Below are 21,916 nucleotides of genomic sequence, written 5' to 3'. Positions count from 1 at the left end.
GATTATCTCAGTGCTCAAGGGATTATTCATCACACCAGTTGTGTGGGAACACCACAACAAAATGGCATTGCAGAACGCAAAAATAGAGATTTACTTGAGAAGGCTAGGGCCTTAATGCTTCAAACAAATGTTCCAAAAAAATTCTGGTCTCAAGGAATTCAAACTGCAGCTTACATTATAAACAGATTGCCTAGCAGTGTGTTAAATTTCAGATCTCCATTTGAAGTTCTAAAAGGTCGAAAGGTTGACATAACACACCTTCGAGTATTTGGTTGTACGTGTTTTGTACATGTTCAGTCAAATCACCGAGATAAGTTTGATCCCAGAGCTATCAAATGTGTGTTCCTCGGGTACTCATCTACCCAAAAGGGCTACAAGTGTTACAATTCACAGACCAGAAAATTCTTTGTTTCAAGGGATGTTCGTTTTGATGAGTCTGACTCTTTCTTTCAGTTATCTGACAATGAACCTCAGGGGGAGCATATTTGTGACTTGTTTCCCACTCCAATTCCTGTTGAAGCTGCAGTAGACACTCCTAGTTCACAACAACCAGTTCAACAAATTGTGGACACTGAAGAGGTACAGGCAGACTCCAACACTCAAGATCATCAACCAGAGGTTGTACCAAACACGCCTCAACCTCGAAGAAACCCACCAAGGGGGAGACATCTACCAGCAAGATTTCAGGAATATGAGACTTACACACCACGTTATCCTCTTGCTCAAGTCGCTCACTACACCAGCACCTCCTCTCCTCATAGTGCATTCCTCATCAAGATTTCCAAAGAAACCGAACCAAGGAACTTTGAAGAAGCAAATCAATCCCCAGTTTGGAAGAAAGCTATGGATGATGAACTCAAAGCGCTCGATGACAATAGAACCTGGAGTATAGTTAAGCTTCCCAAAGGACAGAAAATTGTAGGGGCAAGATGGATTTACAAAATCAAGTTCAACTCCGATGGTTCAATTGAGCGACATAAGGCAAGGTTAGTAGCTCGTGGCTTCACTCAAACCTTTGGTGTTGATTATAAGGAGACCTTTGCTCCAGTTGCTAAAATGAACACAGTTCGAGTTTTGTTATCTGTTGCTGTGAATTGTGGATGGTCACTATACCAAATGGATGTCAAGAATGCCTTTTTGCATGGGGATCTAGAAGAAGATGTGTATATGAGATTACCTCCTGGACATCCACGTGAAAGTGAAGCTGGAATGGTGTGCAAACTTCACAAGGCCTTGTATGGTTTGAAACAATCCCCACGTGCTTGGTATTCCAAATTGAGTTCGGTTCTTCTTGCCTCAAGCTTCAAGAGAAGTCATGCAGACTCCTCCCTATTTATTCGAAATGGCAAGGCTGGCAAGTTGGTTGTTCTTGTGTATGTGGATGACTTAATCATCACTGGAGACAATATGGATGAGATTAAGTCTCTCAAGTCAGCCTTGCACAATACCTTTGCTATCAAAGATCTTGGCCCATTGAAGTATTTTCTTGGAATTGAAATGGATCACTCCTCAAATGGTATATTCTTAAATCAACGCAAATATGTTGTTGATCTTCTTGATGAGGCAGGAATGAAGGATAGTAAGCCTGCACACACTCCTCTTAGTAGCAGACTTAAAATAGATATTGAAGGAGAACCTCTCTCAGATATTTGTGTTTATCAACGCCTTGTGGGTAAGCTCATCTATCTCACCATCACAAGACCTGACCTCACTTATGCTGTAAGTTTGGTCAGTCAATTCATGCACTCCCCTACCACTCATCATCTACAGATTGTCAAGAGGATCCTTCGCTACTTAAAGGGCACAGTTGATCGAGGAATTGTTATGAAGAACAATGGTCACTTCAACCTTGTGGGCTACTCAGACTCTGACTGGGCAGGAAATGCCATCGATCGAAAATCCACAACTGGGTACTGTACTTTCATTGGAGGCAACCTAGTTACTTGGAAAAGTAAAAAACAAACTGTGGTTGCTTGTTCTAGTGCCGAAGCTGAATATCGTGCAATGGCATCCACAGCCTGTGAACTCATATGGTTAAAGACATTGTTAGGTGACTTGGGCATTGTGTGCACTTTGCCTATATGTCTACATTGTGACAACCAGGCTGCCATGCATATCGCAGCCAATCCAGTCTTCCATGAACGCACCAAACATATTGAAGTTGATTGTCACTTTGTTCGAGATTAGGTTCAGTCCAAACTTATTGAAACAGTGTACACACGATCATGCGATCAACTGGCAGACATTTTTACCAAGATTCTCACTTCCGCTCAGTTTGAACGTCTTCTGTCCAAGCTTGGCTCAAGGAGCTCTCTTGATCCAACTTGAGGGGGAGTATTAAAAGGTCTTCCTTGTTTTAAGGCTCCTTGTCTTCCTCTCCTTGTCTTCCTCTCCTTGTTTTAAGGCTTTTGTGTTACTTGTTTTAAGGAGGTTGTATTGTGCAATTGTTGTCTTTAGTTTGTTGTGTCCGGTCACCATATATAGTCCATATCTTGTACATGTTTATTAACATCAATATACAAACATTATCATTAAATTTCAATATCCTGCCCTTCCGAGAAGATCAACAATACATGAAAAGTGCTCCATCCTAGGAGCCAGTCCATGTACTTTACTCATGGAATTGAAATGCTGAAACCCTTCATCCACGAGCCCTGCAAGGCTACAAGCAGATAGGAACCGAACAAAGGTAACGTGATCTGGTGGCTGATCTTGTTGCTTCATTTGTGTGAAAAGCCTCAGAGTTTTTTGTCCATCTCCATTGCGAGCATATCCTGATATTAATGAATTCCAGGAATACGCATTCCTTACCAGCGTCAACTCGAAGAATCTTGAAGCATAATCAATCCTTCCACACTTTGAATACATGTCGACAAGTGCACTCCCAACTACAACATCAGATTCCAAATAAGCTCTTACCGCACAAGCACGAACTTCCATCCCACGCTCTAATGTTGCAACTGAAGCACAAGCACTCAGAACAGTAGCAAAAGTAAAAGAGTCTAATTTCTGACCCCTCTCAATCATAAACCAGACCAAATACATGGCCTTGGGCAAGAGCTCATTATGTATGTACCCAGAAATCATGGAATTCCAACTTACTTCATCCCTTCTTTCAGGCATTCTAGAAAATATCTTCTCGCAGTCCTCTATCTGTCCACACTTTCCATAGCAAGCAATAAGCGCATTCTCAATAGCACAGTCCTTTGCTGCATTGTATTTTAAGACTACAACATGAATCTGCTGGCCTAGCTCATGAAGTGAAAAAGATGAAACTGCTGAAAGAATGCTAATAAATGTTACTCTATTAAGTTCCCATCCAGATCGCATCATTTCCAATAAATATTCTACAGCTTCAAAAACTGAAGCCTCTGAACTAGCTAAAGCCCCAACTATGGAATTCCACGACACTTGGTCATACTCCTGCATCAAGAAAAAAACATTCCGGGATTCACTAAGGCACCCTGTGTCGGAATACAGTGCAAGAAGAGCATTTGAAACTGAAACATCCAAATCAAGTCCCAATTTAAGTGCTTCACAATGTATTTGCAGTCCCATCATGATCCACTCCAAGCTTGCACATGAACTCAAAGCACTAATTAATGTGAAAATTGAAGGTGTCAACTCAGATTTTCTCATTTCAGAGAACTTCATGATTGCATCTTCAAAACACTCATTCTGGTCGAGACCAGAGATCAGAGAGTTCCATGAGATTAAGTCTCTGTCTACCATGAGCCTGAAAACTGAACAAGCATCATCAATAGCACCACATTTAGCATTCATATTTACAAGCCCATTCTCTATTGCAACCTTGCTGTTAATCAAGCCAGTTGCAATTACATATGCGTGAACTTCTCTTCCCTTTCTTTTCCCTTCCTCTAAAACACAAAATTCAGTGAATGAACTTAAAAGAACCACAAGCGAATCAATATTTATTCCAACCAAGTCCTTCATCTCCATGAAAACTTGAGTGGCTTCTTCTCCTCACTTCTGCCTCACCAGTCCAACCATCAACCCATTCATCAAAACTACATTCCTCTCACCCATCTGCTCAAAAATCTTCCTAGCGTAATCAACTAATCCAACCCTAGCCAATCCACTAACCAAAGCACTTCCTACGTACAAATCCTGTAAAAATCCAGCTTTGCTGACCCTGCTCGGCATTTGCTGAAGCAAAACCAAACCAGAATCTGCCAAAGCACAACAGGCGGGTACCAAGCTACCAAAAGTATACTCATTCGGTTACAAATCAAAATCCACACCATCCTTCTGCATGTTTGAGAAAAGCTTATAAGCAAACACTGCATCCCCTCTTTGGCAGTAAACCGAAATAATAGAATTCCAAGACACTAGATTTCTAAACTTGATCTCACAAAAAGCCCGGTAAGCATCATCCGCAGAACCCAAACATCTCCCATACTGTCGTTGATTGAGAAGACTCTCTGTACCTTCCCCGTCTCTGCATTGATTGTTGCTAAGAACTATCGAATCGATATTGCTACAGGACGGATCACAAGGTTTCATGAGCTCATTGGAGCTATGAATGACGCTGAAAAGCATGACAACATCCTTGTGAAGAACTATAATTCGAGATCCGTGGAAATAGACCATATTCTGGAATCCAATTACAGTCGCGCCCCTAAGAGAAGGCGCCAAGAGCGAAACCCTAACCTTAGGGATACTTTTGGACGTTCTGGTCCATATAATTGCTCTACTTGGGAAGGTAACCGCCAATATAGGCAAACACGGAACCGAAGAGGTCAACGTGGAAAGAGAGAGGGAGGCAATGCATCTGGCCATGTTGGTGGCGCCACCAACACTAAGAGCCATCTAAATGACGCTTTCAAAGTGCCTCAATCAATGGAGTTTGAGCAAAGAGATGTATGTTCTCGATGTGGAGTGTCTGATCATTGGGCACACATTTGTGGAGCTCGTGAAGAAATTGTCACCACCTACAAAGCATATTGTGAAGCGATAGAAGCTCACTATATGGAACAAGAAGATCAAGAAGATGATCTAGAGTGAAGGGTTGAAGACTACAAATCTGGCTGGGATCAATAGATCGCCAATTCTGTTTAAGTCTTTATTTTTTCCAAGAGATGTAATAGGCAATTGCCACACTATGTAGTAAATGTCATTGGTTTAGTTTTTCTTCACATAGGCTCATCCAAAATGAGTGTGATGTCTAGGAATGTTTTGAGATAAGTGGTACTTAAGCGAGCTTTGCTCCACCGACATCTCTCTACCCACCTGGTCATATTTATTTTGGAGTTACCGAAAGAAGTCAAACGACTACCTTTGTTTTTCATTCGCTAGCATTTGGATTAGATTCTCCGAATGGTTAAGAGACAATGATGTACTTCGTTGGCTTATGAATAAAATTTCGAGTTCTTTTCATTATGACTTAATTTTGATTCTAAGCATATTACTTTGTGACTACGATGGATGGGTCATCAATATTAATTCAAGGACATGGAATAGCCCAAGTTCCACTTGCCAAATGGCACCTTGATCACTGTCACATAAACTCTCTACGCTCTTAGGGCAAATTACCCTATGAATAGCCATTTTGCTTCTAATAGCTCTACAGACGCTCAGGCCCAACCAAAATCCTCATTGGTTGCTTCTAAGGCCTCTCGCTCATTTTGCAAAGCCAATTCCTTCGGAAAATTAGGACTGAGACCGTCCTACGCAAAGGATATGAAATACTCATTATGTTCTTACATAGAATCCGTAGCGATTCTATAGACTGATTCAACCAACTTGCGGACGTTTAAACATCTCATGATATTGGTTGATACGCAAACACGCTGATCACGTGTTGTGCTATTGTCCACCTGTAAATGCTGCTTATGCTACACTTATAGGACATATCATATGACAACGGGCTCACTCCCCAGATAATCTTATTCCGTCAATTGGATTTGACGATGCTAGAGAGTTTACATCGAGGACTTTCGATGGATATTGGAATGGGATTGATGTTGGACATCATATTCTCATGAACACACCCAAATGATCTCGCGAAAACAACTACGATGGTAGTCAGGACATTGGTAATGCGCACCAATCTCCTTATATCCGCTTGGGGTAATGCAATATCGCATGCAGCTATGCTAATTCGTCTACGACCCACCGCCACTCAATCTACCTCTGCATTACAGCTAGTGACTGGGTACAAGTATCGTACTTACGCATCTTTGAGTGTGCCACTTATGTGCCAATTGCGCCGCCACAATGCTCTATGATGGGTCCTTACAAACGAATGGTCAACTACGTTGGATTTGAGATTCCAACAATCGTTCTCCACTTAATGCCCTTTCTAGGCGATCTCCTTACCGCTAGATTTGCGGATGTCACTTTGATGAGATAGTCTTCCGGTCGTTAGGGGGAGATAAGAACACGAATGTTCAACAGGAACGACATGAATTGTCGTAGTCTGTCCCCACTATGTCTCATCTCTATCCCTGTTAAAGTGACGAGATCACACAAATATGCTGCAAACATGCCTGGAAGGATGGACGTCCCTACGAGAGGACGTAGCGCCACCCTACACAGAGGTAGGCATGGCGCCAACGCCATAGAGAGCGGCACTTTGGTGTTATAGGCCATGGCCCCAGCTAGGATGCGTGGGAGGCCCGTGTAATCGAAGGATACTTTGGCACATTCCAATCCTTTGATCATCAAGACTCAAAATCCATATCATGAGAATCTTCCGGATTATGGTTATCGTTGGGGGACGCCTCAACGTCAGAACCTATTCCTGAGAATATAGAGCTCTATGAAACTTACACTAGTGTACATGAGACGTGGGATAGAAACTCCATCATAATTGATGATGTAGTTGCTTATTTCGTTGTGCATGAGTTTGTTTGAGTCTGATGATATCGAACCACACTCCGTTGATGAATGAATACCAACGTAGGGAGATTTGGCCTAAATGGAAAGATGCGATCCAGGTTAAGTTGGATTCTTTAACGAAGAGGAAGGTTTTCGAGCCAGTAATGCCAACATGTCCTAACATAAAACCTATTGACTAATGGGTCTTCGTTAGAAAGCGTGATGAGAAAAAGAGATAGCAATCTCGCCTTATGGCACAAGGCTTCTCACAAAACGCCCCTGGAATCGACTACGATGAGATATATTCTCTCGTAATGGATGTCATTGCACTCCACTACTTTGTCAGTTTGGTAGTTTCCGAATAACTAATCATGTAGCTTACAAATGTGGTCACTACGTATCTCTATGGGGATCTAGATACGGAATATACATGAAGGTTCATGATGAACTTCATCTACCCAAGTTAAGTGGCTCTAGACCACGGAACGCGTTTACAATAAGATTGAAACGCTCACTAAAGTGACTACTTGATTGGGAATGGATATGCCCACGCGTTTCTATAAAAACTTTCGGATTCTATCGTGGTTCATGTTGGACATGATCTTCATTGGAAACCCTTAAAGAGTTAAGGAAAACCGCTGACACTTGAAATCCGATTTTGAGATGAAGGATTTTGGGAGAACACGATTATGCCTCGGTTTGGAACTTGAGCATCGTGTTGATAGATGTTTAGGCATTTTGACACGGTCAAACCTTCAAGCACCCCCATGATCGTCTGTAGTCTTGATCCTAAAAAGGATTCTCTTCGTCTGAAGGATGATGGCGAAGATGTGCTAGAGGCGGAAGTGCCCTACATAAGTACAATAGGCGCATTGTTGTACTTAGCTAAATGCACAAGACTGGGCATCTCGTTTGCAATGAACTTGTTAGCTAGATATAGCTTTGCGCCAACGCGACATCATTAGAATTTGTGTAAAAGATATATTTCAGTACTTGAGATGTTCGATTGATATGGGCTTGTTTTATCCCTACAGAGAGATGATTGATTCAGACCCATCACACACCAGGAACGCCGCCAACACTAGCCTGCGTCCATTATCCCCATCCCAAAACAACATGTGTTTTGGAAGGTTTTGCTGATATTGGGTATCTCTCTGACCCATACAAAGGTCATTCCCAAAATGGTTAAGTGTTCATCATGGGTAAAGACCATGATATCTTGGAGGTCTACAGAACAAACCCTAGTCACTATATCTTCGAACAATCCAAAGATCATTGCTCTTCACGAAGAGGTTCGTGAATGTATATGGATTGGATCCATGATTACGCATGTTCGAACAATTGTGGTTTGAAGTCTACCACAGATGAGCCTACGAGCATTTAGGATAATGCTGCTTGTTTTGAACAAATGAAGCAAGACTACATCAAAAGCGACAACACCAAGGATAATCAGCAACAACAGACTCTCCTCAAGATCAAAGTGAACTAGGTTCAATCTGAGGATAGTGTGGCAGGCTTGCTCACTAAGTCATTGCTCCACTTTCGAGAAACATGTTGGTAGCATCGTTTACGGAAGTTATCCGAACTCTCATGACTGTTGTCATCAGGGGGAGATGTTTACATGTATAGTCTCGAAACGTGAAGGGTGTGTTGTGCTCTTTTTCCCCTTCGACCGAGGTTATTTTTGTCTCACTGGGTTTTTGTTACTCGGCAAGGTTTTTAATGAGGCAACGAGAGAAGCACTGCGTTTGGGCAACACAAGGGGGAGTGTTCAAGTAAAACCCTAATTTGTGTTTGGCCCAAACACTAGGTTACTTAACCTAGTGGTAATAGAGTTACATTAGAAGGATCTAGATTCCTATTCAATGTAAGATTACTTTCCTTGTATGATTGAGATTTTATGCATTGTAATCTTCTATATAAAGATGCCCCTATTATCAATGAGAAGACACAGCAATTTCCTCTCAATTTCTGATTCCCTAAAACACTAAATTGTTTTTTTCTTTTTCCTTTTTCTGTTCATTTTTTTATTGGCTTCTTGAAATTTTCCATTTTTCCTTTATATGTGATGAAAAAAAAAACTTTAAACGAGGGTTGGCGTCATCTATTTTAATAAAACAAAAATTAAGTGTTGGATAAATTGCATAGTTGAGATATTATCTTCATAATTTGTAATTTTTTTTTTTAAAGATAGTTTGTAATGCTTGTGATTTTTCAAATTTTAAAACACTAGCCCTTTCCTTTGATAAGCCAACATTTCGTAATGAACTAATTTACTAATTATAGATCAAACAGTAGTTATTGAAATAATATATATATATATATATATATATATCTATACTAATATTAATAGAACAGGCTTTGTTAGCCAAAACTAAAAAAATGTACTAAAATACCCTTAAAATATTAAAAAACAAAGCACAATTTTCATTCTACAGGACATAATCGTCAAAACACTAAAACAATAAAAATATATATTAACTACCCATTTTTAAACTGATAACCACCCACTTTTCCACACCCAGAGGGAATGAGCAGCTTCTAGTATATATATATAATCTGTGATATTAGAGATAAAACTTACATGCCCAGCGAGGATGTAAAGAAAAAAGTTGAATGCACCTTTAACCCATATTCCAATCCTTTCTAGTTTCTTGCTTGATAGGTAGATTTGACAAATCCTGGGGATGTATTGAAATATTAGAAGGACATTGAGAATCGTTCTTTGAAGGAAAAATTTAGAGCCCCCCATTTTGAAGAAGACAACTACTATTGCCACCTGAAAAATACAGCTATATATCATAAGTGAGATAAAAAGAAATTAAAAAAAAGAAACCAACAAAATCAAAATTGGGAATGACAGTAGTGTTACCTGCGGAATTGGAAGAAGAGCAAGAAAATCATTCAGGAGAGAGAGAGATAACCAAGGCATCCTCCCATTTATTGCCTCTACTATGGACTTCATCAGTTTTTGCAACAGCGATGATGTCGGCCTGGCTTCAGAGTCAAAGTAGGATTCGGTGTCGGTGTGGGAGTCGGGGTTTGGGTCGATGGTCCAATCCCGAACTTGAGATACAATATGCAATACACTAGCAAAATCCGTGAGTGATCGCAACACAAGAAGTGTATTCCTCAGTTTTTTGTCAACTCCAAGACACTTGTTTTCCTGATTGATGATTGGAATATAAAAGAAGAAAGGATCCAACGACACTGCAATACATGTCAGAATCGCCTTCCTTCTTAGCAGTTTCCATGTATATTTGATGGGTAAAAGAATTATATGTGCCAGACATACAGTCCCAAGTATAATGTAGTCTATTGGACTGTCTGTGTCGGGTCCGTAGATATCACAAATTGTCCAACTGGGAGTAAATATCACTAGCCAGCAGCATTCTCCAATTGGATAAATAACGGTTGACCATAGTTGTCTAATTAGATGAGTAACTGTTGACCACAATTTTCTCATTGAAGCTGTAGCTGCTGACCTCTCCAAATGGTACACTGGTGGCGATGGAAGGCTGGTAAAACAAAGAAAAACAAGAAGATGCAACCATCGAACGGGAAAAGAAAAACGGATTAAATCGGGTTAACTTATAATTAAGTTGGGCATATACATGAGTATACTGACACGTAGGGGGTTCCAAGCTTCACCTGAGTAGTGTTTTAGGGCGTGGTTATTGATTAGTAACGTTTACAAAATAATTTTTGATTTTTTCAGACACAGAACTTGATACAAAAAAAATACCAGATACATTTTCTTCTGGATCGACAAACTCACTAACATACTAGCTCTCTCACTAATTGACCGATTTGTGATCCGCCGATCGACAAACCAACGACCTTACAAGTCAGCAACCTTACCAGTTAACTTCACCTATCAACTATCAAATCCCACCACCAACTACCAAACCAGTAATCTCACCGATATGCTGCAATGAGTCCACAAAACAGAGGTACCGTACTGAACAATTTGAGCTGTCAATAATTTACACATATAACTAACCTTACGGCGACGCTCTCGCCTGGTTGGTTTTCCATTGCTTTCACCTATATGTCGATTTACGATGGATAAATACCAGCTGGTAGCAATTGCATGTCTGAACGTTAACCCTGAAAATATAGAGATTTTTGGCAGGGAGAGCTGAGAGTATTTGCTCGAGTAATTAACTAAAGCCTGAACTTGAAGGGGAAGATCACTTCAGTATATACGGTGTATCGACCAAGATATGAAATAAAAGATAGGAGACACAATTATTGTGATTGTCCTGTATATCGTGCGTCCAGCTAAGGTGGCGCAGATCTATGAACGTCCTTGCGCAAAAATAAAGTAAATAATCATAAAGTGAAAGTGGTGTCAAGAGTCAAGACTGATCTTAAAATGGGAGAAGTCTAGAATAATGGGTCTGAAAGGGAGGAAGTCTCAAATTGAGATGCCAAGCCCCTACGCGGAACCCAGCCCAAAAACTTGAAAAACATAAAAACTGATTATCTCGAATCTAACGACCTAAGTAATTCGTGAGATTAAATTTATTGATAACATTAAAGTAAATAATTTTTTGAATGGTGTTAGATTCGAGATAAAAAAAATTAATATTACCAGAATGAGACTGGTGTAAATTTTACTGTTTAATATATGGTATCAGTTCTGTTTGCCAAGAGAAATGACCTCCATTGGAGTATCCCTTCTTAATTATACTAGATAGAAAAAAAATTGTGGCTGCTGGGATTCGAGCCCAGGTCTCCACGGCCACAACGTGGAATTCTTACCACTAAACTACAGCCACAGGATGAGTGTTGGTTTACATTCAACTGCATAAGTATACATATTTTTTTTTCCCCTTCTCAGAACCTAAACCCTTGCATTTGATTTCAACATCCGAAATCGCTCCTCTCTAAGCTTCAGTCGAAGATGTGTCCGGCCTAAAGGGAGACAAAACAACCTTACTAAAAGAATGATGCCACGAAAATGGTTGAACATTGGATCAGAACTATAATTAAACGCAAATTTGGGGAGGTCTTCCATTAACTTGATTTGTATTTGCTAATTGCTATTAACATTCTCCAGCACTCCCTAATCTCTAATAGATAGTATCCCAGTTTTCCAATTTGAGTAGTGAAAGAAAAATCAGTATCATATCGGCACTTAGTTATGAACATGCCGTCGAGGTTAAGTGAGAGTCCGCTGCAGCCAGTGTTGTCATTCTCGGCGAAGATATATCAGCTGTTAATGTGGTGAACCAGTGGAAAGTCTATGAGGATTCTAAAGGATGATGTCTCTGCTCCTCTGTGATATTGTACACTGCCATTCAAGATCTTCACCAGATTGTGGCTGAGGTGTAAGCCGAGCCCTTCCCTTGAGACGCGATTGCTGTCATGAAACATCTCTTGAATCAAATAATCTGGCATTCCTGGTGCTGGATGAGTGATTCTGCAATGTCAATCACGTGTCTTAGTCACGGTTGTCAGTTATATAGACAGCTTTGACTGGCAATGGAGAAATATCGGCCCTGATATATGGACACAGACAAACGGGACTCACCGAAACTCAATATGAACAATGTGCATTTTAGTCCCTACACGTTCCTTGGTTGGAATCGCTGTGAGAGCAACCGTTGATCCATCAAAAGAAGGGGTGAACTGGATTGCGTTTGTCAAGAAATCTGAGATGACTTGTTGTAGCCTCAAATTGTCTCCATACAAGACCATGGTTGACACCTCTGCTGGTGAATCATGGATGACCTGCACCTGCCGCTCCCGACTCAAGATCATAACTTGATTTATGACAACTTCCATAGCTTCACCGAGGTTGAATTCAACAGAATTCATCTCCATGTAGCTGTAAGTAGGTACTCCAAAAATCAAAGGTTGTTCGGAAGGTATACAGTAAAATTTATTGTCCAAAGTCAGAATGGCCAAACTATTACGACCAGCAAAAACAAGAATAGAATACAAACAAATTGACACTGAAAACTGACCTCATGAAATTCTTTTATTGCATGTCAAAATATCAAATATAGTTGTTACCATCTAACATGATATTGAAACAAGTGGTGGTTATTGACTTGACAATTATGCAATATCTCTATTGAAAAGACAAAACAAAAAAGAACATACCACTCCTCCATACTTTCAACATCAGTGTCATCAACAATCTTGGTCAATTGTTCCCGACACAATGTGCTCTTCTTATGTAGCTGCTGCTGCTCTTTGCTTAAATTAGAAGACCCCATTAGATTTTGCATTAGCATAATCCCACTTAGAGGCTTTTTGATTTCTTGACGAATATAGGCCACTTTCCTAAGACTATCAGCTGCAGCCTGCTCTGCTATTCTTTGCACCTGCATAGCATACTGAAGCTCTGGACTAGCAACATATATAAAGCACAAAACCCCAGTTATCCTTCCTTCTTCATCACTTCTCTTGTTAGCAGAAAGTAATGCTTCAACATAATTACCCTGCAGATCAAAAAATCCAAAAAGCAATTTACAAGCATCCTGGCCTGCAAGTACTCCATTCAGCAGTATCCTAAGCTTGGTTAATGTGTCATGATCTTTAACACGACAGCCAAAATTGCTAACTGTGAAGACTTCCCCAAGGAGCGCTCGACCAACAGCTTCTTCCCTTCGCAAACCAGACAAATTTTGCATAGCATCATTCCATTCCGAGCAATGACAGTTTTCATCGGTCATAAATATTGGAGGAATCAGTGCAGAAGGTGTTTGCACTATTCCAACATAATCACCTAGCAAACGAGTGTATTTGTCCTTAACAATCTTTTCTCTTGTAAGATCTTGGGCAACTAAGCAAACCCCAACAACATCTTCCTTTATATCTCGGCTACAACATGCATTAACCACCAAGATTGTAAGGCTGCCATTTTCTTGATGACCAAATGTTTTCAATTTGATTTCAACATTTTGCCTTTCAACACCTGCCATCCATTTTACAATTGCATCAGACGGGGATTAATCACAATTGCATCAAATAATAGAATCAAACAAAAGAAAAATTGCAGAGAAAACAAAAGAGATGGAACCCCAAGAAATGAACAAGGTTGGCACGTATGTCAGATAAAAGAAAAGCAGACTACTAAGATATGATATATCCGCCTTTATTTTATAAACTTTGTACACATTAGTAATGAATAGAAAGATAATATATCCAAGGAAAGAAGAGTAGCATCACCTTGCAATGCAAATGAGAGCATGTTCTTCACCACTTCAATTGAATCATCCCCCACAATATCAACTAACGGCCTACCAATAGCTTGCTCAACAGCCAATCCTGTTAGTTCAGCTGCCTTGTTATTCCACCCATTTATATTACCAGTAGCATCAACAGCAAAAATGGGAACTGCAGCTGTCTCAATAAGCCGAACCATTTCAGTTGTGGCAACACGCAATTCATCCACTCTCTGCATCCTGTCATCAACTGATGGACCAGTCACAATCATTTTGGAATCATCTACAATATTGTCTTGCAATGATTCTCTCAATATCAGCTGTAAAGAATGGATGACATCCATTTCAACATCTTCCCATGGTATGCTTCGTCGCTTAACTACCTCCAAAAAAGCCTTGAATGATGACCTGGGGTGCATCTTTCTTCCATCGTCCTTCTCATCAGGATCATGCTTTGCACCGCTCCACTTGATTTCCTTTGCAGTGTGGGACCGAAACCAAAACAGGAAGTCCATTGAAGTAATTCTAATCGCAGCCATTCCACAAACTTCATCGCCAAGATCTGAAGCACCTGGATAGCCAGCTTCCATAAGGCTATCAGTACTTAGGCCTGTGCTCTCACTATGGTATTCAAGAAGCCATGCAGCAATATCTCCAACTTGTGCCTCGGATGGGGTGACCCCAAGTAACCACACTTTCTTTCTGTAATACAGTGCAGCTCCATCACACTTAACAAGATCCATCACATTAGGTGATTGAGTAACAATACCTAGAGGGGCATCCCTAAGGAGCATGTCACAAAGCAGAGATTGTGTTTGCATTATATGTTTCTCCCTTGACTGGGCAGCCAACTCCACTTCTTTGTGGATCTGTACAGCAAAGACTTGCATCAAAAACTCACATGCGTACCTTAAAGGAAACGGAACAAATCTAGGAGTTGTGTGATGGCAGACCACTAAACCCCACAATTTTCTTCCCTTCTGCTGATCACGCTCCATCTCACCATCGTCACTATCGTCGCCATTGATTGTCACAGACATTACAAGAGATGCAACAGAACCCATGTTTGCCATATACTGTGCATGACAATCATGAGGAGACCTCAATGCTGATCCACAAAGACTCAATGGCTGAGCTAATGTTTTGTCTTGAATTACTTTAACTGAAGGGGCAAAACAATCACATATCATCCTAACTTTGTTCTTCATAAAGAGGAATCTTGAAGCCTGTGGTATATCAGTGGCTGGGTAGTGCAAACCCAGATAAGGTTCCAGGTCGGGTCTATGGCACTCAGCAACAACTTCCCCATGTTCATCTTCATGAAATTTATACACCATTGTGCGATCATACCCCGTCAAATCACTAACTTCCTTCACTATAACATCACATAACAATGATATATCCCCACTTGGCAAGGACTGCAATCTTGAGATGGCTTTGGCAGCAAGCTTATAAGATTTCAATGCCCCCGCAGCAGTGACCGGAACATCATCTTGACCTACTGGTTCTAAATCTATTACTAAGCCAACATCAACTCGATGCAGAATTGCATAAAAGGGCTTACCCGAGGTTTTACAATGCACCAATATGGGATTGAGAAGATTAAGTTCCACATGATTAGCTGCTTTCTGCAATGCAGCAGCACCTGGGGACTGAAAGAGCGTGCGGACATCTGTTCCAAAAGTCAAAGCTTCTTGCTGCCCAATATTTGGAACAGTATGAGGGGCCAAATCCAACATTTCTGGGGCATTTTCACTGTAGGCAAGAACACTGAAGTTTTGCTCATCAATAGCAATCAAGCAACCAAATGGTTGAATGAGCCGGCCTCTCTGCATATTCCGGAGGTAAGCAGATACGGTGGCGGAGAGGACATTGCTAGTTGAACTTGAGATATTACAGTCAACTGAGGCGGAGTAATCAAAAGACCGTTCAGATTCTCTGAAGTCTACATCTAGCTTTGCATCAATGGGTGTCTGCGAAACCACATGAGCCCCATGTTTTGATCTAGAAGAGCTACTTTTAGAAGGACTTGTCTTGTTCAAAGACACTGATGACATCTCTCCAGCCTCGTTACGCTACAACTTTATTCTTCCTTCCTCCCCAAACTAGCTTAGTTCAATCAATCCAACACATATGCACCCAACAATGGCGTATACCCCAGAATCCAAATTCTTCCTTCCTTCCCGAAAAGATGAGATTCTTATCAGGTGAAGTTGAAATCCAAACTAATAAACTCCTGGTACTCTTGGTCACTGGAATCTACCGGACCCAGGAATCACCATGAACCAGGAAAAGAGAGAATCAACCAACAATTGAATGCCAGAAAGGGAATCCCTTTTTTCAATCACCAAGAAAAGCTTGACAAGAAAGATCTCTGTACAATTCAATTGGTCTCATAAAATCATGATTCTATTCTCAACCAAATACCACCAACACCAGAAAAGGGTCATCACAAAACCTCGTTACAACGTCATAAAGCAGAACCCAGCTAAAACCCACAAAGTTCCCAACTTTCCCACAAACCCATTTGCACAAACTCAATTACACAGCTCTCCAACTTCTTCAGAAAGCTGAAAAATTGAAGAACCCTTTTTTCGATACTCTACCTAGTTGACATTCCAATCCCTGCCGACAAATTTCATATCCCCAAACCACGATTGCACACAGGATTCCATGATTATAAAAATCCAAAACCGAATAAACTTATGGTGAAGAGGGATGGGTTTGACTGACCATTAAAGCTTGCAGGGTATGGATGAGCCAGACACGTGAAAACTGACCAGAATTCTTGGGACTCCGGACCTTCACCACCCCAAGTTCATAAGCAAGCAAGAAAGACTGGCTGATTGTAACTCATGGGCCTTTTTGTTCATTTCTGGAGTACGAGGCGGCGTGTTAATATTTACTGTTTAACACTAAAAGGTGTTATTCAGAAGCTGAAAGAAAAGGCCATGTTTTTTGTTGCTTCTGGTGGGGTAAGAGCAGGTAAATAGGCCAAAACGTCAAAAATGTCAATACTTTCACGATGATGGTAAGAGGAAATTAGCAAGAAATATCTGTCGATGAACATTCACTCAAAAAGACAAAACCATTATGCATCATCATCATTATAGAGTACATACAGCTTTCCACTGCTACATGCTTTACGTGTATTTGGATGATTTCATGAGCTTGGTACTGTTCCAAATTATCAATCCTTAGTAGGGAAAAAATGACTGGAAAAAAAAATATAAAGAATTTAACCCTTTTCCTCTTTCGTTTTTTTTTCCTGGTGCTGGAGAAAAATTCGATTTTGTATGGATCCAACAATTATGAATAGAAAAGGGAATGGCCATGTGGCTAGATACAGAGATGCTCCAAAAGTTTTGAAGCGGGTGGTCCTTTCGGTCCTTCCCAACTCCATGGCCAACATGCAAAAACGAGCACGTGAATTTGACACTACATTTTCCGAATTCGCCGCTGCCTTGCAAATGGGGATTTGTTGCGGGCTCACTAATCAATTTGCATCTGTTATTAGTTGGTTGTTTATGACTCGTATAGCTGTATTGGGATAACCTATTTCAAGCCTCGTTCGACTCTAGGCTTATTCTTGTAAGTTTTATGACTTTTATCGTTACTGCTTATTACTTTCTATTATTATTGATAAAATTCACATATTTTCGTAAAAGTTAATAAAAAATATTATAGTATTCTATAATAGAGTAATGTTTAAACGATCACTTGATGAAAAGATTTTGTGGTTACGCTAGATTTATTAATAATTTTAAGTCTTTTAATCTTAATTTTTGATATTGAAAAGTAATATTTAGGCGGATAATATGTGTTTGCATTTGACTTTTGCTTCAATATCATTGAAGTTGTTACAATAGGGTGATCCAGTTAGATCCCTAATCAACTTTAATTTCTCCTTTAAGTCATGGTGCACCTATTAGTTCTACATTGTCAAAGTATTCGCTCGAATTTCATCATAGATTAGTGGACCATCAAACGCATCATTCTAATGTGAAACAAGTAGGGGTGGCTTTTTGTTAGAAATAATGTACTGTTAATTATTATTTTTCTGCATAATTTTATATTATTGGGCCCTATTATCAACCCCAGCGACTTAATTATTTTAATTGGAGAATTCAGATGAGCTTAATTGCCGTTGCTTGAAAGGTAAGGAAGTTCTGGTCTTTGTTTGACCACAGAATAGCCAGAATGGCATCCAGAAAGTAAGTTTTGCCTATGAAGTAGTTTACTAGAGAAACATATCTTCAGAAAAGTAAACTTTATAGCAGATTGTGAAGCTAAATGGGGCAGTCGGTGAATGAAAATCAGACGTGAACTCAATGCCTTCCTCCTAATGTCCTTGAGCTTTGAATTTTGATTTGTTTGGTGCAGAGTGCTCTTTGGAATTTTCTTTTCCGCATCCAAAAGTTAAAAATAAAGAAATTGTCAAGAACTCAAGAACTACTTTTGCAATATTTAGCCTCGGACATATACTACCACTGAAAATCACGAGTGCTGTCACCTGGTAGAGCAAGCACGCATATAGATCCTTGGTTGAAAAATACAACATTTTCCGTCTCCAAATGCAAAAAGCCAAGCTGGGAATTTGCGAGCTCCCATTGATCCAAGAAGAAACTGGTAATAAAACAAAATGGACATTGCCAGATGCTTAAGACTAGAGATTGCCAAAGCAGATTCTATATGAAGAAAGTAAAACCTGAGTCCTCTTTGGCAACATTTTGATGAAACAAAAGATAACCAAAGCACAGATTCCATATGAAGCTTGTAAAATATGATTTCAAGATTATATAGAAACAAATGAAAACATGAGTAAGATAATACAATCACCTAACAGCTACTTATGTCATTGATCAATCACTCAACAAAAAGAAATCCAGATCTCACTGGTTACAACAGTTTGGAGGAATAAGATGGAGAAGAACCAATGCGTATTATCTATAAATGATGCATCTGAGCAAAATCCAAGCACAACTGATGGTCTCGCTTGTCCCCCCAGCCTCCCCAACCCTTGAACCCAGCTTTATACCCGGGCTGATTCTCAAAGACTCGCACTTCCCAATCTGAATTGATGTTTGCAACCTTGTCTACATCCTGCACTTGAAAGTTCACGGCGCCATTATCAATGCACGCTTTCTCACCCTCCTGGCCCTGGTGCAAACCACACTTTCCGAAGTGCACTGCGCTTGTCCTAGGCCCTCGTAACGTGAAAACAGGATTACCAAATGAGGGATAGACTGTTGCCCACATTGTTATATCCCAATTGTAATCATCAAAGAAACAGAATTTGTTGGTCTTCTTATGGATCTTCCTCCAAACAGTACGGTTAAATGTATAACCCACATTCCCCATTCTCTCTGCAATCAAACTATCCCAATCTTCTCCCCTGGCATTCACATCACAGGGTGCCAAATTAGCAGCATAGCAATGGGGGCATTTTTGAGGCTTCAGTGCTGTCAGTATCTTCAAGTTCTGATAGGCATTGGGATACAGAAAGTGGTCTTCCTCTATGAAAAGAATATGACCATTGTGATTCCTAGTCTCATTCAATCCATCCCACACCGTGTTCATCATCCACCACCAATGATGCTTCAAGGACACAATCTTTGGCGACCGATGGTTCCCATACTGATCAGGAGTCCCTTTACAGTGCTTCTCCGCACCATCATCCTTATCCTTACAATCCCCAGGCGACACTCCCGGAAAGCCACTGGGAAAGACATGCGGCGAGAAAGGGGCAAATATCTGCTTGACTTGGCAAAACCTAACATCCTCAACAATCTTATTCATTTCCTCAAAGTACCCATCATGGCTAACTATCAGTAAAGTCTCATTGATTCCTACAACCTGAGATATACTATCAACAGCTACTTTCAGATATTGTGGCCGGTTGTGTACATAAAGAACAACAGTTATATGATCCTTGGCTAGACTCGGATACAGATCTAAGTTTCTAGGAGGCATCTGATTTCTCTTCTCCAACTCAATTGAAAATTCATTCTGCTTTGGAAGGTTAAGTTTTCGGCTAATAAGTGATCGATTGTAACTCCTTAACAACACCTCATCAAACTCATCCGAAAACGGTACCACAAAATTCGAACTTGAATTCATTCTTAACAGGAAGATCAGCAGGAAAACTCCTAAACATGTAATCGAAACAAGTGGCACGAAACGCCGGAAAGATGCATCGTCTTTCAGACGGTGCTTCTTACCAGTACTACTATAAGCCATGGAATCAACAACAGGTAAAACACGTTTCACACAACAGTTACAGTCACAGTATTCATACCTATTTCACAGGGAGAACAAACAAACCCAGATAAAGGGAAAGATCAAAGCTTTGAGTTCAAACTTCAAAAACGAGACCAACCCAATTGAGAAGAGATCAAAGTAGCAAAAGGGTAAGTAGCAAAAACCTCCAAAACAGTCTGCTTGTGCTGAGATTGAACCAACCCAGAACTTGATCTACTGGAAACGCCAAGTAAAAATCAAAGCTTACAGAATCAAAGTGGGACTGAGATGAGGGTTTATGGGTGACTGGTTCTCTTATGAAGAAATGGCGAGATGGGCAGCCGTAAAGGTCCGATCTTTTGAGCACCAGATTGGTGGAAATGTCGAGAGGTCTTTGAGATGGACGGTTTGGATTTCAGAGTTGACTTGACTGAGGAAACAGAGGGTGACTAGAAAGGAAAATTCCGAACTTTGAAAAGTAGAAAACTTGTCTGCGTAGAATGAGGTAAAAAATGGATCAGTGGGTTTGGTTTCGGGTTACAATCAAAATCGAATGCCGGTGACTTCAAGGCAGGGCTTTGATTGCAAACCACGAATTTGAATCTGAGGGTACAAGTTATGAGTTTATGACCTCTTTTATGGGACTCTTTCTACAGGTTTGCAAACGGGTTGGAGCGGGTTTTGGTCAAACGGGACATGGTACAGATTTGTATTGACCAGGGGAGGTGGAACCTTTTTTTTTTTTGGGTTACATAAAATGGTGGCCGAGTGAACTATCTCTTCAGAGTCGGGATAAACTTGAGTATGATCCATCCTTAAGGGATTTTTTTACAAGTTAGGGTTTGAACCAGAGACTTACTATTACTAGGAGAAGCCCTGCAACATCCGCCTCATTTACAGCTTAGCATGCTTTTACTAAACTAACTTTATTGGATATTTTTTTTTCTTCCTTTGGAAACGTGTAGTTGTTTGCGCCATCTCATTTTTTTATTATTATTAAATTGGAATTTCATTTCCAAAATGGATCTTACAAAGAGTGGACACAATGAATGTCAACTTGTGGCCTTACTACAATTTTTGGAAGACTTTGGTGAGCAAAGTAACTAGTGTTTGGACTTTGTTAAATTTTATTAAATAACTTTACTCAAAAAAAAAAAAGTAGAGAACCTTCTAGGATGTCCAGTGAATCTAGCCCACCGTCTATTGCTTCAACCCGAATACTAAGGATTGCATGGTTGATCAAATGGGTTTTGATCCTGTTTTTCTCCTCAGATCGAGATTTGTGTGCTCTAAATCTGTAGGCTCATATCGTTTTTGCTTTTGTTGGTGTTAGGGTGGAAGAATCAAGCTCTTAATCCTTTTTTCCCACGTCTCGCTATTACTATCTATCAATCATTAGAAGTTTAGATATTTATGTTTAGATTATTTATGTAATTTTTCAATCAAATTAAAAATCATTCAGACATTCATAATTATGATATATCAATCTTGTCAAAAAAAAAATTCATGATATATATGAACGGTTCATGTTTGACAGATTTGGTTCGTCCATTGATTTGTTCTAGTTTGGTACCTCTACAATCAGTTGTTTGAAAGAAAATTTTCAGAAGTGATCTACTCATGCATACATAACATCTAACAGTTGATATGCCGTA

The 21,916-nt window shown here is 40.1% G+C and overlaps 3 protein-coding genes, 1 non-coding gene and 1 pseudogene across 5 annotated transcripts; all 5 read right to left on the bottom strand.

Annotated features, from left to right (window-relative positions):
• Positions 1-2,141: 2,141 nt before the first annotated feature.
• Positions 2,142-9,329, bottom strand: LOC121048932 (annotated as a pseudogene).
• On the bottom strand, positions 9,180-11,055 carry LOC112184950 (cyclic nucleotide-gated ion channel 1-like). 2 transcript variants are annotated; one of them, XM_040513575.1, is made up of 3 exons: positions 10,844-11,055; positions 9,713-10,358; positions 9,180-9,632 (listed from the first exon to the last, which is right to left on the bottom strand). In XM_040513575.1, the coding sequence occupies exons 1-3, from the start codon at positions 10,876-10,878 to the stop codon at positions 9,579-9,581; spliced, it is 735 nt and encodes a 244-aa protein (XP_040369509.1). In that variant the 5' UTR covers positions 10,879-11,055; the 3' UTR covers positions 9,180-9,578. The 2 variants fall into 2 exon arrangements, with proteins under 2 accessions (XP_040369509.1, XP_040369508.1); XM_040513574.1 differs by having other exon boundaries at positions 9,180-9,619.
• A 497-nt stretch (positions 11,056-11,552) lies between these two features.
• On the bottom strand, positions 11,553-11,624 carry TRNAH-GUG. The gene has a single exon. It is a non-coding gene; the product is annotated as a tRNA-His (tRNA).
• A 183-nt stretch (positions 11,625-11,807) lies between these two features.
• Positions 11,808-16,932, bottom strand: LOC112186509 (phytochrome C). The gene is made up of 4 exons (XM_024324957.2): positions 14,026-16,932; positions 12,955-13,771; positions 12,380-12,676; positions 11,808-12,268 (listed from the first exon to the last, which is right to left on the bottom strand). The coding sequence occupies exons 1-4, from the start codon at positions 16,076-16,078 to the stop codon at positions 12,058-12,060; spliced, it is 3,378 nt and encodes a 1,125-aa protein (XP_024180725.1). The 5' UTR covers positions 16,079-16,932; the 3' UTR covers positions 11,808-12,057.
• A 1,857-nt stretch (positions 16,933-18,789) lies between these two features.
• On the bottom strand, positions 18,790-20,848 carry LOC112188384 (alpha-1,6-mannosyl-glycoprotein 2-beta-N-acetylglucosaminyltransferase). The gene has a single exon (XM_024327487.2). It carries the CDS (start codon positions 20,259-20,261, stop codon positions 18,969-18,971), a length of 1,293 nt encoding a protein of 430 aa, XP_024183255.1. The 5' UTR covers positions 20,262-20,848; the 3' UTR covers positions 18,790-18,968.
• Positions 20,849-21,916: the final 1,068 nt, after the last annotated feature.

Source organism: Rosa chinensis, chromosome 2 (assembly GCF_002994745.2).
Source record: "Rosa chinensis cultivar Old Blush chromosome 2, RchiOBHm-V2, whole genome shotgun sequence".
Lineage (NCBI taxonomy): Eukaryota > Viridiplantae > Streptophyta > Magnoliopsida > Rosales > Rosaceae > Rosa > Rosa chinensis.
The sequence above is the reverse complement of the archived record's forward strand: the minus strand, read 5'-3'. Positions and strand labels throughout refer to the sequence as shown.